This window comes from Triticum aestivum, chromosome 1B, assembly GCF_018294505.1.
Source record: "Triticum aestivum cultivar Chinese Spring chromosome 1B, IWGSC CS RefSeq v2.1, whole genome shotgun sequence".
In the NCBI taxonomy this organism is placed as follows: Eukaryota; Viridiplantae; Streptophyta; class Magnoliopsida; order Poales; family Poaceae; genus Triticum; species Triticum aestivum.
Window position 1 is genome coordinate 495,810,890 of NC_057795.1, and position 12,789 is coordinate 495,823,678.

Consider the following 12,789-nt stretch of genomic DNA (forward strand, 5'->3'; position numbering starts at 1 on the left):
AATGACAGCATGCAATGGCCTTCATTTAATCTTCTTATCTCAATGATCGCCTGCACACATAAGTCTGCTACTTTTGGGCGTTAATTATGCCGTGGTCAATGTGTAAATATCTAAATATACAGTCTTTCACGAACGTAGGGAGTAGGTTGAGCACTTGGGCATGAGCGTGTGTGTTGCGTCGTGTGCTGTGTGCCGCATGGGTGCATGAGTGTTGCGTGCGTCCATGTGTACGTGTGAGTGTTGCATGTTGCATGCATGCATGCATGGGGCTTACTCCCTCCCATTGACATGTTCATATTTCAAGCTTCCTCTGTTCCCTCCATATGGTGATACTCCCTCTGTTCCTAAATACGGAGTAAAAGCCTCCCTCTTTTCACAAATATGGAGTAAAATGAGTGAAGTGAGCGTAGAGGCATAGGGATACTGTAGAAAGGAAGTCTTCACGATCCACCACGAGGGCGAGGGCGAGGGAGAGGGAGAGGGAGAGGGAGAGGGCGCTGTAGTCAAAAGACGCTAAACCATCTCCTCGTCTTGCGAACCACCGCGCGCATGGGTGAGGGAGAGGCGTAGTAAGCAAGCTTCTCCTCGTTCGCGAGTTGAGGGACACATCAAAGCAGTACTAGTACTAGTAGTCCATACTGCCTTCTTTCCGATTATTATGGCTTAATTTGAAACGAGAAAAATACACTGGCGGTCAACGTATGTAACAATACGCTCTTTATGGTCACTATATATAGTTTCGCGGTGATTATACGATCACTAGCTCATCGTAGAGCATCGTATTGCACCCTACTGACCGGCCACATAGTCGACATGGCACTTTGTTGACTGGTTAAATTGTCACCTGGTTTCTAGGTCCCACCTGTCAGTTGGCAGAGCAAAGAAATCAGTTAAACAAAACTTTACGCAGGCGCGACATGAGTCCAACCCTTGCGCGCGAACCACCCTTGATGTGTATGTGAGTGCATGCACGTGTACTCCCTCGGTCTTCTAACAAAGAGTGTACATCGGCTATAAAACAAAGAGTGTAGTACATGATGTACATCTACACTTCCAATGCATTTAGCCTTTAATCTAAATCGATATTGATTGACTAATGCACCAACTTGTGCTCTGGGTATAGGCTACATGTCTATTCTTAATGACAACATGCAACGGCCTTCATTTAATCTTCTTCTCTCAATGGTCGCGTGCACACATAAGTCTACTACTTTTGGGCGTTAATTATGCCCTGATCAATGTGTAAATGTCTAAATGTACAGTCTTTCACGGACATAGGGAGTAGGTTGAGCACTTGAGCGTGAGCGTGTGTGTTGCATCGTGTGCTGTGTGTCGCATGGGTGCGTGAGTGTTGTGTGCGTTCATGTGTACGTGTGAGTGTTGCATGTTGCATGCATGCATGCATGCATGGGGCTTACTCCCTCCCATTAACATGTTCATATTTCAAGCTTCCTCTGTTCCCTCCATATGGTGATACTCCCTCTGTTCCCAAATACGGAGTAAAGGCCTCCCTCTGTTCCCAAATACGGAATATTTGTCTTTCTACAGATTTCAACAAGTGACTAGGTACAGAGCAAAATGAGTGTAGTGAGCATAGAGGCATAGGGATACTGTAGAAAGGAAGTCCTCGCGATCCATTATTCCCCATCTCGGTCAAAGAGAACTATTCAACTAGTCTTCGCAGTGAAGTGACAATACACGCTGCAGCAGATGGGACACGTAATTAATAAGCTGAACCAGCGTGTTGGTGTTACTAAATCAGCCTTAACCAGTACTGCCATCATATTTGCCAGTAGAGCACGCTTCTGCAAATACGCCTACGCACCTTTGTCCTCCATTAACTGACATATGGGCCCTCTTGTGGTAGACCCACATGTTATCGGTGTAACTATTTACACTCCAAAGGATGGTATATCCTGGTAGTAGTACTAGTAGAATTGAGATTTAATGTACTTTCTTCCCCGTCTTCCACTCTTCTTCCTCTTCTCTTCTTCTTCCTCCTCTCTTCCCCATCATCGGCCGCACACCATTTACCCCCGTGCACTGCTCGCCAGCCCGCGCCATCTTCCTTTGTAGCTCGTGCGTACCATATCCCCCCGCTCATTGCCCGGCCACACGAGGAGAAGCTTCTTCGCTCGCTTGCCCGAATCCACTTCCCCGCTGGCTCGCAGGCACCAAAAACCCCAATGGCAAAACCGACTTACACGCAGAACCACGATTGGAATTCCCTCCCCGATGTTCTCTTGGAGCAGATCTGTAGTCGTATGGACCTACTCAGCACCGTCCGTCTGGCCACATGCTCGGTGTCTTTGTACCGTCTACTCGTCTGCAACCGGTCGGCTCTTTTTAAGACACCCTGCTTGCTGATGCCCGATCCTCGCAGGTGGCCCAGACACCGACTTGACGATCCTACGGAGGTTTTCGTGGTGCCCCTCGACATGCTACCACTACCCGTCCACCTGTCCTTCATGCGCGACCACTACTGAGCGGGCATAAAGGCCAACTGGATCGTCCTCATCCACCACTCTGGTAGTCTGTGGCGTCTTGTGGATATATACACCCAGCGAGAGATCACCCTTCCATCGTTGGACACCGCCGCCATCGAGCCTCGCGGCCCGCCGGACACTCCTGCCTACTACCCACGAGACATGTCAAGCTTTTGGCTCAACCTCTGTTTTTGCAGAAAGTTGTAATCTGCGAAGTGCCCACACCATCAGAAGACTACATGGATTACAAGTTCATTGCCTTGTTCAACATGGGATTAGTCTATCTGGAATCCGGCCGCCATACATGGTTATGGCTCATCATCAATCATGTTAAGGCAACATTTCTGTCTGATGCTATAGTGAAAGATGGCATCGTTTACGCGGTCGACGCACAGATTGGCTTCCTATACTGGTGGAATCTATCATCGTGTAATTGTTCTATCTTATCTCATCTTTACCTTATGAATACGACTGCTTGTTCATTTGTTACAAATTTAGAATACATAGCATGTCTATAACCACATCATTACTATATGTCCCTCTCATTTCCTATATTTTTATGACCACACATGTTCTTATTAGAGTTGATATGAGAACAATTGGGATCTAATGATTGCTATATGTTACTATCGTTTACAACATTTTTATAACAATGCATGTTATTGCTTAGAGTTGATATGAGAACAGTAGTAGTAAGTGCGATGGTAGAATATGAGTAGGTGATGTCATAGCTGTTTTCCTCTCATTGTTATATGATGTTTGAACCATGACATATTGCTAGAATATGAAAGCCATTGGCTTATTTTTTTAACTTGGGGTATGATTATGACCACGGCATTGCAATTCTCTATCTATGATATGTGTCACTGTTAGAATAATCTTAATTCCACACATACTATGAACATGATTATTTATTTTTGTCCTTTTGGTATCCAATTTGAATTGTTGCAGCAGACGCAAATGCGTTGGCCTTCATGATTTCAGGACCTGGAATCATACCAGCCGATGGGTGGTGGTTTATCGCTCGTTCAGCTGACGACGGTGATTTGATGCTCATTTGCACGTACCAAATTGACCAAACCATTACATCAAACCACATGCAGTACAATGTGTGGGGCATTTGTGACATTGATGGCTATGGTTGCTTCGTGTTCGAGAAAGATCCCAGCTTCGTTGGGCCAGGCATATTCAACTAGAGGCGGGTTTACAGCCTCGGCAACCACTCCTTGTTCCCCGGGCTCAATTATCCGATCATCCAACCAATCATCGATCATATCACCGGCGATGATTATTGTGCTATGCAACTTCCATTCGCGAAGGGGGACTGTGTTTACACATCATACCATGGGTTTCATGAATCACCATATCCAGAGATTCGTCGACACAGCTTGTTGCCAGATAATCTTCAGTGTGTGAAAGGCATCAAGCTTCCATGCGATGGATGGCTTTTGCAAACCTGACATGCGACGATGTGGTTCATGCCAACAACAAATATGCACAACTTGATTCGTGCTAATATCTAGACTTAGCCATGTATTCTGCTGCTGTAGCACGACCCTCTTTTGTTAGTTATTATGTACTGTTATTACTTTGAAGCACTCCTCTGGTTTGAAGGGTAGATACCTTTCTGGGATCACGTGCATCCTAACTCACCTGCGTAGGATGTACTGATAATGATGATGAAGATGTTGTGCAGAAGCTCCATATATATATAGAGAGAGAGAGAAAAGCAAAGATATAAAGTTTCGCTCGCGCGGCTGCAATCAGAGACACACGTTCCTTGTTGGGATCTGGTCCCTCCACTTTCCCTCTTTCCATTTCCTCTATTTCAGATGGTTGATAGTTATTTACTCATATAGCTGGAATGGGACCATGGTCCCCTGTTCATAGCCCACTAGAGCCAGTAGTAGGCTGTGAAACCGGCAGGCACTCTGTGCTCGGTCCGTGCGCTCACGGTTCCAGCCCGCTGCAAAGACACGGACGCTTCTTATAGAAAGGTGCTTGACATTTTTTGTAGTCACAGCTAGCGTTGATATCTTCACCTCAAATGAAAAGCTAACATTGATAGCTAGCGTGTCTAATGCTTGATACTACGTGGTGGACAGCTCATGGCATGCAAGCAATTTTTGGTCCACGTCTGGAACTAATCACTACTACTACTATAACACATTCAAACTTTGCATCTAGCGGCTCCAACCGGCTGTCACGCTGATGCATGCGGGAGCGTGCCTGGATTCACGCAGTGCAAGTAGCCACGGGCATTGCGCACCCACGTGCAAGCCCTCTAACTTTTGAGCGCAGTCTCACGCCGTGCAACACAAAAAGCTGTCGTACCGTGTCAATATTCAATACTAGTACTGCCTCGAGTTTGCCATGACGGTGCTGCCTCGAGTTTGCCATGCGCAGAACTGGGGCCCGTGGGGAGCAGGATGAAAAGGCCACGCACGGCAAATTGCAGACGATGACCAGAGGAGTAGACGCCGGAAGTTTCAACTCCCACGGCATGTTGTACATTTTTCTAGATGGCCTAACAAGAACTTTGCCCTGATAATTTTGTTTTTTTTTTGAGAATAACTTTCGATCTGCTTATCAACAGTTAAGGTGGTATAAAGAACACCAGAAATAAAAAAATACATCTAGGTCCGTAGACCATCTAGCGACAACTATTAGTACTGGAGCGAGCCGAAGGCGCACCGCCGTCTTCGCCCCTTCCTCATCGGAGTCAGACAAATCTTATTGTAGTAGACAGTCAGAAAGTTATCATGATAAGCCCGTATAAAAGCAGCGCATCAAAACAACATCTGCCGCCAATGAAGAGAATCGTAGATCAGAAGGATCCAACCTATAGACACACGAACACAGACGAACGAAGAGAAGATCCACGTGAATCCATCGAAGACAAATGCCGACCGAATCCTGTGAGATTCGCCGGAGACAAACATCCACATGCCCTCCGACGATGCTAGAAACACCACCAGGACAGGGACCAGGCGGGGAGAACATTATTCCATCTACAGAGAGCCGCCACATCACCTCTATGAACATGATACAAACCCCAACAAAACTCAGAAGAGTAGAAAAAACGGAGCCCTACTGCCGGCAAGGGCCGTGATCCATCGTGCCTCCATGGTCCTAAGACCATAGAAGACGAGGTAGACCAGCGACGGCAGCGGGAGGCATGAGAAACTCTAGCCAAGGGGCCATCTTTCTTCCCATGGAAGAAAGAAAATCTTTGATGCTTTGAAATCTACCCTGATGATTTTGTTATGGTTTAAGTGAATTAGTTTTGAGTGAATCTTACTCATTGCAGTTTGTGAGATTTGTTGCCTTAATTCATTTGTTGTGGTTTTTCTACACGAGAAATCAAATCCACTTTGGTTGTTATTTCAGAATCACCAGTTATAACATGGGTGGGACACAAAATTTGACATATCGATAAAGTTTTGCATAAAAAATGCTAATATACCTTTAATTTTCATTGTCAAACCTTTCAGAGTTACATATGTGCAGTTCTTTTTATTGGACTCGGGCACCTTTTGTATTCTTAGAAGACAATTTGTTTTTGAATTTTCAAAAAGGGGGCAAGGGAGGGAGTATAAGATAATTCTGGATACCATGTGGCTATTTCTTTTCAAGACTCTCGTCTAGGCTTTATGCAAGTCGGTAAGAAGAGAACGCCATATCAGGATGTCGTGGGCCGACGCTATCTCCCGCGTACCCGCAGATGGGATCGTGGTCACTAGCATCAGACGACCAAGGATTACCAACTCACGCAGGAAATTCACTACCGTCTTTGCCCATCCATGCCCTCCACCTCAACTGCTGAGCATAGATCGCACGTCCGAAGCAATGTCACCAAATGTCGGATCGGGTCCGATCCGCGCCACCCCAAGATGCAGCCGCAACGGCCCTGAGCATTTTTGGGAAAGGTGTTGCACACCACCGTTGCCCCCTGCATCTCCCGGTGAACGTCCTCGTATGCTGGATCTTGCCGAGCCGCCACGCGCGTAGCCTTAATGGCACGACGGATGCCCACTCTACCAGCCATAACCGGCACAGTCGGCGTCCATGGCCCACTTCCGCCCCGCCGGGCACCGCCATCTGCCACCCACCACCCCCTGCCAAGTACCACCACCACATGCGTTGCAGGGTATGCGCCTCCGTCTTTGCAACCCCTCGCACTAGTCGCCCCTCCGTCCGCCGGAGCTGCCGGCCAGGCCTGCCCGGACCCAGGTGGGGCCAAAAGAGCCCAGATATGGGCCAGGAGGGCGCCGCTGCCTGTCGCAGCATCAGAGCCCGCAACCAAGTGGCTACGCCACCGCCTCCCCACCATCCAGAGCAACGCGGCCGCCGAAACCACCGCCACCCGAGGCACACCGCCCCATGCCCACGACGGGGAAGGAAGGCACCACCCACTGCCGCCGGAGGTCCAAAGCCGACCCCCAGTCGCCGCAGCGGGGCACAGCCACCGCGCGGCCAAGCACATACCCATTGTCGCTGCACCGCAGCACGCCACCGACAAGAGAGAGCGCCGCCATGCCGTCGGACCCCGTGCACGCCCGAGGCCACCGCCCAGGGAGGGAGCCCCGCGCCCACCAGATCCAAGACGAGGAGGAGAGATCCCCCGCCGCCAGCCACCCTGAGGGGCTTCATCCTGGCAGCACCGACCGACAACGGAGGTGGGGAGAGGTAGGGGAGGGAGCCCGCCCCCCTTCGACTGCATCGACATACCACATGGGAACCTTTGTTATGCACTACGAGAACCACCCACACACGTACAATATGAACCATTTTTGAAGGAATGGGAACCCTTTCCACATAGAGTGAACTGTGAGCATATGAACGACCCTTTCCACATGAGAGCAATCGACCTTCGTTTCCATTTTTACGGGTGAATGGGACCCCCCCCCTTCGACTGCATCGATAGATCACGCGGGAACCCCCATTATGCACTCGAGAACCACCAGTCCACATACAATAGGAACCCTTTCTTAACGAACGAGAACCGTTTACGTATAATGTAGTTAGTGAGCATATCGATGTCCCTTTACTTGTGAGAGAAAACCGACCATCAATTTTCATTTTTACACACGGTTTTCGTGTGGGGGCACATCTTTATGGGGGATCAACCCCCCCCCCCTTGAGCGCATCGATATACCATGCGAGAACCTGTATTATGCACTAAAAGAACCACCCACACACGTACAATATGAACCCTTTCTTAAGGAACGGAAAACCTTTCCATATATAGTCGATCGTGAACGAGAACCGCCCTTCCGATTTGTAATGGACGTTTTATGTTGCATAGCCGTAAGTAACCCCACACTACGCTAAATTTTGGGTGTATGGTGGCTGGAGAGGAAAGAGGGAGTAACTACATGTTTGTTTGAAGTGCTTGTCGTCCTCTTCGTCAATGTTTTGGGATGGACCAGTGGTGCTTGTCGTCATTGCCGTGTACACATGGTCTTAGCTGTGAGCATATCGACGGCGACTGCATCTTTCAATTTGGTCCAAACGTTGCACAGTGCACACGGGGTGGCAATCCTCTTATAGGTGAACGAGAAGCCGATGCCACATTTCTTATCCTTGGTTTCACGAACGGTTGACAAAGCACACACGCATTCAAAGGTCAAATGGAACTTTCGTTTTTTGCATTATATTCGATGTGGGAGGTGGAGGGAGAGACCGCTAAATGCATAGTGCACACGGTCTTTGGGGGTGGAGGTCGTGTCTTTACGGGTGAATGGGACCCCCTTCGACCGCATTGACGGATCACTCGGAAACCCCCGTTATGCACTTCAAGAACCACCAGTCAATGTACAATAGGAACCCTTTCTTAACGAACGAGAACCCTTTCCATTTATAGTACTTTGTGAGCATATCGACGCCCCTTAACATGTGAGAGCAAACACACCGTCATTTTCAATTTTTTACACATGGTTTTCTGGTGGGGGCACATATTTATGGGTGAATGACCCCCCCCCCCCTTTGACCGCATCGATGGACCAAGTGGTAGTGCGCAAAGCGTACACGGATTGAGTCGTACAAAAGCTAGAGAAATTCTTACATGGTAGCGCAAGGGCTTGTCGCTTTGGATGTGTATCCCCCCCGAACTCGAACTTGACATTTTCTATGGGCCGGGCTACGGAGAAGGAAATCTCTTCGTTCATGACGGTGAAATGCCCCCACATGTTATCATTAGCAGGCATGATAGCCTACTCGGAAGGCGCAATCACACAGACTTCCGTTGGCTGATGGCTTCAGCTCGACGTAACCGGTAGCTGGGGTTCGCTCTCTTTTGACAAGCTGAGAGTGGATAATGTCAAGAAGAACGAAATTTCTTTCTGGGCTCCCGAATGCTGCGGCCAACAGGCCAACTGCTAGAACACAACCACTCTCAATGCCGGGGTAAACTACGAACCTCGAGTTCTTCCAACCCAAATCCTCAAAATCGACCATGTAACCTAACATGAGGGAGAGGGCGAACCTTTTGCGGGCACCAGATCGGCGCAGCTGCCCAGCCGGGCAAGGATGTGGCAAAGCAAGTGAGGGTAGCCCAACCCCTTGTCCACGGAGGAGCTTCCGACCATTTCAACATTTTGTTATGAGGAGTGTAAAATGTCAATAGACCAGGGATGTGGTGCACTTGGCGCAGGGTGGGGGAAATGGTAACAAATGGGATGGACAGGAACAGACACGACGTCACAAGGTGTGGCCGACCAGCAATGATGAAATAACACGACAGACGATGTGGTGTGGGGGTTTCGCGGGTTCCCTGAGGGCAGTCTGATAAGTTGACATATTTGTAAAAGGCGAGGGCCCCCAGACAGTAGTCCAAGAAAGAGAGATCAACGTAGTAATGTAAGCTTATACTACATCCGTCCTACTTTGTTGGTCTTCTTTGTATTTTGTGCTAACTTTGATCATAAATTTAACTAACAAAATATAAATGCATGTCAAAAAATATATCATTGAATTCGTATTTGAACATAGTTTTCAACAATATTATTTTTATGACATGCATTAACATTTTGCCTATCTAAAGTCTAAATTTGGTACAAAATAGGAAGGGACCAGTAAACCATGATGAAGACAATAAACCAGGGCAGATAGAGCCAGACTTCAAGCCCAAGAGTTTTTACGGCGGCAAGGCAGTAAGTAGAAAAATCAACCTTTTTACAGTGGGAAAAGTCAAATGCTCGCCCAGAAAACAGAAAAAGGCCCTCTCGTGAGGTCGTGGAATCTGTGTCTGAGGTCTCCTGGGCTTTTTTGTCGCCTCTCCATTGTTGCGCAGACAGAGCAGGGCGCTCGCGATCAGATTCACGCGCCGGCTGAAGAGTAAAGACCAGCGCGGGTACTGCTTCGCAGGGCGCTCGCGATCAGATTCACGCGCCGGCTGAAGAGTAAAGACCAGCGCGGGTACTGCTTCGTATACAGGCTGACCATTTGGTGCTCCGCCCAAAAGCCCGATAGCAGTTGAAGATTGACAAGCTTCGTTTGTTCGTGGGGCAGCGGCTCACGACAGATCTAACATTCAGCAGATAAATTTTACTTCCCAAATCAAAAACTGCCTGACACACAGAGAAAAAACCTGCCGCCCACTGCTTTCAATCGCTCCAACACCGACGAGGTCGACATCGGCGGCAGCAAGAACGATGGCTCCCGCCAACACGCCTTCCATCGCAGCAAGGGACAGATCTAATAATGAACTTGTATGTTCGCTAATGATTGCATGGTGTTAAGTGTTAAACTAATCAAGAACCGACATGTCCATGTCAGAGCAATCCGACCAAGGCGGGCAGTAGCTCCCAGCAAGGCGTCATGTGCAAAAGAACGTCCTTGATGGAGTGGAGAATTTAGCAAGCGCTACTATATGCTTTCCATCCTCTTTGGTGGAGTGGAGGTATAGGATGGAGGTATAGGTGTATATATGTACGTATGGAGTGGCGAAACTTTTCAGTGTACTCCCTTCTACTAGGTGAGTAAGTCATCTTAGATTGTGCACCGTGACCAAGGAGGAAGGGAAAACGAGAGACTTTAATGTCTATTTGCTAATTAATAGCATTGCATGCAATGAACTAACCACTGCATGTCGTGTTTGGTAGTCTCAAGTCATTAAAAACATGCACACCCTCATTTCTTATTAGTTGATATGTCAAAAAACAAGAAACGAGGTAGAAGTTAATGTAACGCGCCTAAGTGTTTTGGGATTATTTGGTTTTCGTAAGATGACTTACACACCTAGACGGAGGGAGTATGTGTGAACGTATTCAATCTAGCTAGGCGCTTAAGCTAATTAACTCCAGGTTATAAAACGCGCGTGGACAACTGTGTCATGGCGGCACAGGAGAGCGGCAGGAGTGCAGAAGTGCGCCGCTTCCTTGGAATCCGGGAGAGGCCGTCGGGCCGGTGGGTGGCCGAGATCAAGGACTCGGTGCACCTGTCGTTGGGCACCTTCGACGTCGTCAGAGGACGCGGCGTGTATTAGAACTAATCTTGATGTTTTATATCTGCATATTTGTTTTAAGTTTTGCATATAGTGTAGATGGTCTAGAGTAGCTAGTCCGGTGTTGCTTCGACAAAGGCATGGCAAGAAGGAGATATGCCAAACTGCCGTGCGATGCGGCGAGCACGGCGAGATGCCGATGGCAGTGTGAAGCTGCAGTGTTGCGTGAGGCAGCAAAGTTGTGTGATGCGACAAGCGCATGGGCCGCAAAGCGAACCGGCTGGCCGAATGGATTAGTTAGATGCATGCAAGTGGTTAGCCAACTTCGTGGGTAAGTAGTGGCCGCATAGAGGTTGTTATCTGGTCAAGGGGTGTGCATGTAGTTAGCTGTTGATTACTTTGCATGCATAAGTTAGTTAGCGCACAAGTTGTGAAGCCACCGATCGTGCAGATCCTGGAGTGATTCTAGGTGAGAGAGAGGGGGTCATGTGTGAGTATGTGACTTAGTGGCCTGGCTGTGCTTAGTGCCTGCGTGAGTCACTTGTGTATATATATGTCATATTCAGTAATGAGAAGGGAGGCCGTGAGGGCTGAGCACCAAAGATGTAGCCAATGTATTCATCAAGGAGAGAGCGCCCTGGCAAAGCTAGAGGCTTGTCTTCTCCTTGGGGTGTGTGTGTGTGTGTTGAGTTCTTCTCATCAGTGTGAGTTCTTGTGTGAGACAAAATCATGAGAGGGAGATATGTGAGGAAGAAGAGGCGGCGCTGCGAGGAGGCTGCGCCAACAGCGTGCGCCTACCACGAGGCGGCAGGCGTGCTGCGCGGGAACAGCACGCGCACCAACTTCGCTGCACGGCACGGCGCCGCAGCCAGGCTGAGTAAGAGGCAGTACGTCGTGGCGAGGGCGGCCGCGGGCAGGTCGTCGTCGGCGTGCGGTGCCGGGGTGGGCGACCAGTTTGCGCTCGTCGCTGTGTTACGGGACTGGCAGCAGCCGGCGCTCTCGCCGCAGCTGTCCCTAGGCTGCCGCGCCAAGGCAGAGACCGTGCACGTGGCGGCCAACTCGGTGCAGCCCAGCTTCGTCGTGCCGAGCCGAGCGGAGGCGCCGCCGCCGTCGGTAACAGTGGGAGAAGCTGGAGACGATCTTTGGGCCACCGACGTTTTGGAGTTGGACGGCAGCACGGAGACGAGCGCAAAGAAGGCGTTTAAGGTGTTATCGTCTGTGATCGTGCCGTCCAAGTTCGGTGCACCGCCGGAGTCGTTTGGCCTCGACGGTTTGTAGCAAGGAACGTCCGCGCGTTTCGTTTGCATGCACGGTGCACTCCGGCTCCCTTTGCTTGCACGACCATCTCCTAAACCCTCCATTATTTTCATCAACTTCTTAGTGTAGCGCAGGGGCAAAGAAGAGGAAGGATCTTGTTATATGCAAAGCCAGAGCTGAGCAGCGGCTTTACTTATTGCATGCATCTTTCCGTAGCTGGACGGCGTCTTTTCTTCTGCAACAAATTAGAGAACCCATCCAAGTGGCTTCGATTTGCCGCAAACGCTGCCGAACCATGTCCAATGAGCTAGGCCAAAAGGGCAAGTTTTAGAGAGCCGGACGGGTGTCAGAACCTTTCAGTAATTGGCCTCCACCGGCCACTGAAACTTTTTGTCGAAAGCAGCTCCTGTCCTGCACATACAAAGAGCGCAGGGAGCAACAACAAAGCAAGAAAGTAATTACTCCCTCCGTCTAGGTGAGTAAGTCATCTTAGGTTGTGCACCGTGACCAAGGAGGAGGGAAAAACGAGAGGCATTAATGTTTATTTGCTAATTAATAGTATTGCATGCAATGAACTAACCATTGCATGTCGTGTTTGAT

The 12,789-nt window shown here is 49.1% G+C and overlaps 1 protein-coding gene across 1 annotated transcript; it reads left to right on the forward strand.

The window, feature by feature from the left end:
* The first annotated feature begins 11,033 nt into the window (after positions 1 to 11,033).
* Positions 11,034 to 12,364, forward strand: LOC123093202 (uncharacterized). Its single transcript, XM_044515115.1, has one exon. The coding sequence runs from the start codon at positions 11,662 to 11,664 to the stop codon at positions 12,208 to 12,210; it is 549 nt and encodes a 182-aa protein (XP_044371050.1). The 5' UTR covers positions 11,034 to 11,661; the 3' UTR covers positions 12,211 to 12,364.
* The last annotated feature ends 425 nt before the right edge of the window (positions 12,365 to 12,789 follow it).

Bases quoted from the DNA above. Each gene is read 5' to 3' on its own strand.
- LOC123093202 (XM_044515115.1), top strand. From the start codon at position 11,662: ATGAGAGGGAGATATGTGAGGAAGAAGAGGCGGCGCTGCGAGGAGGCT.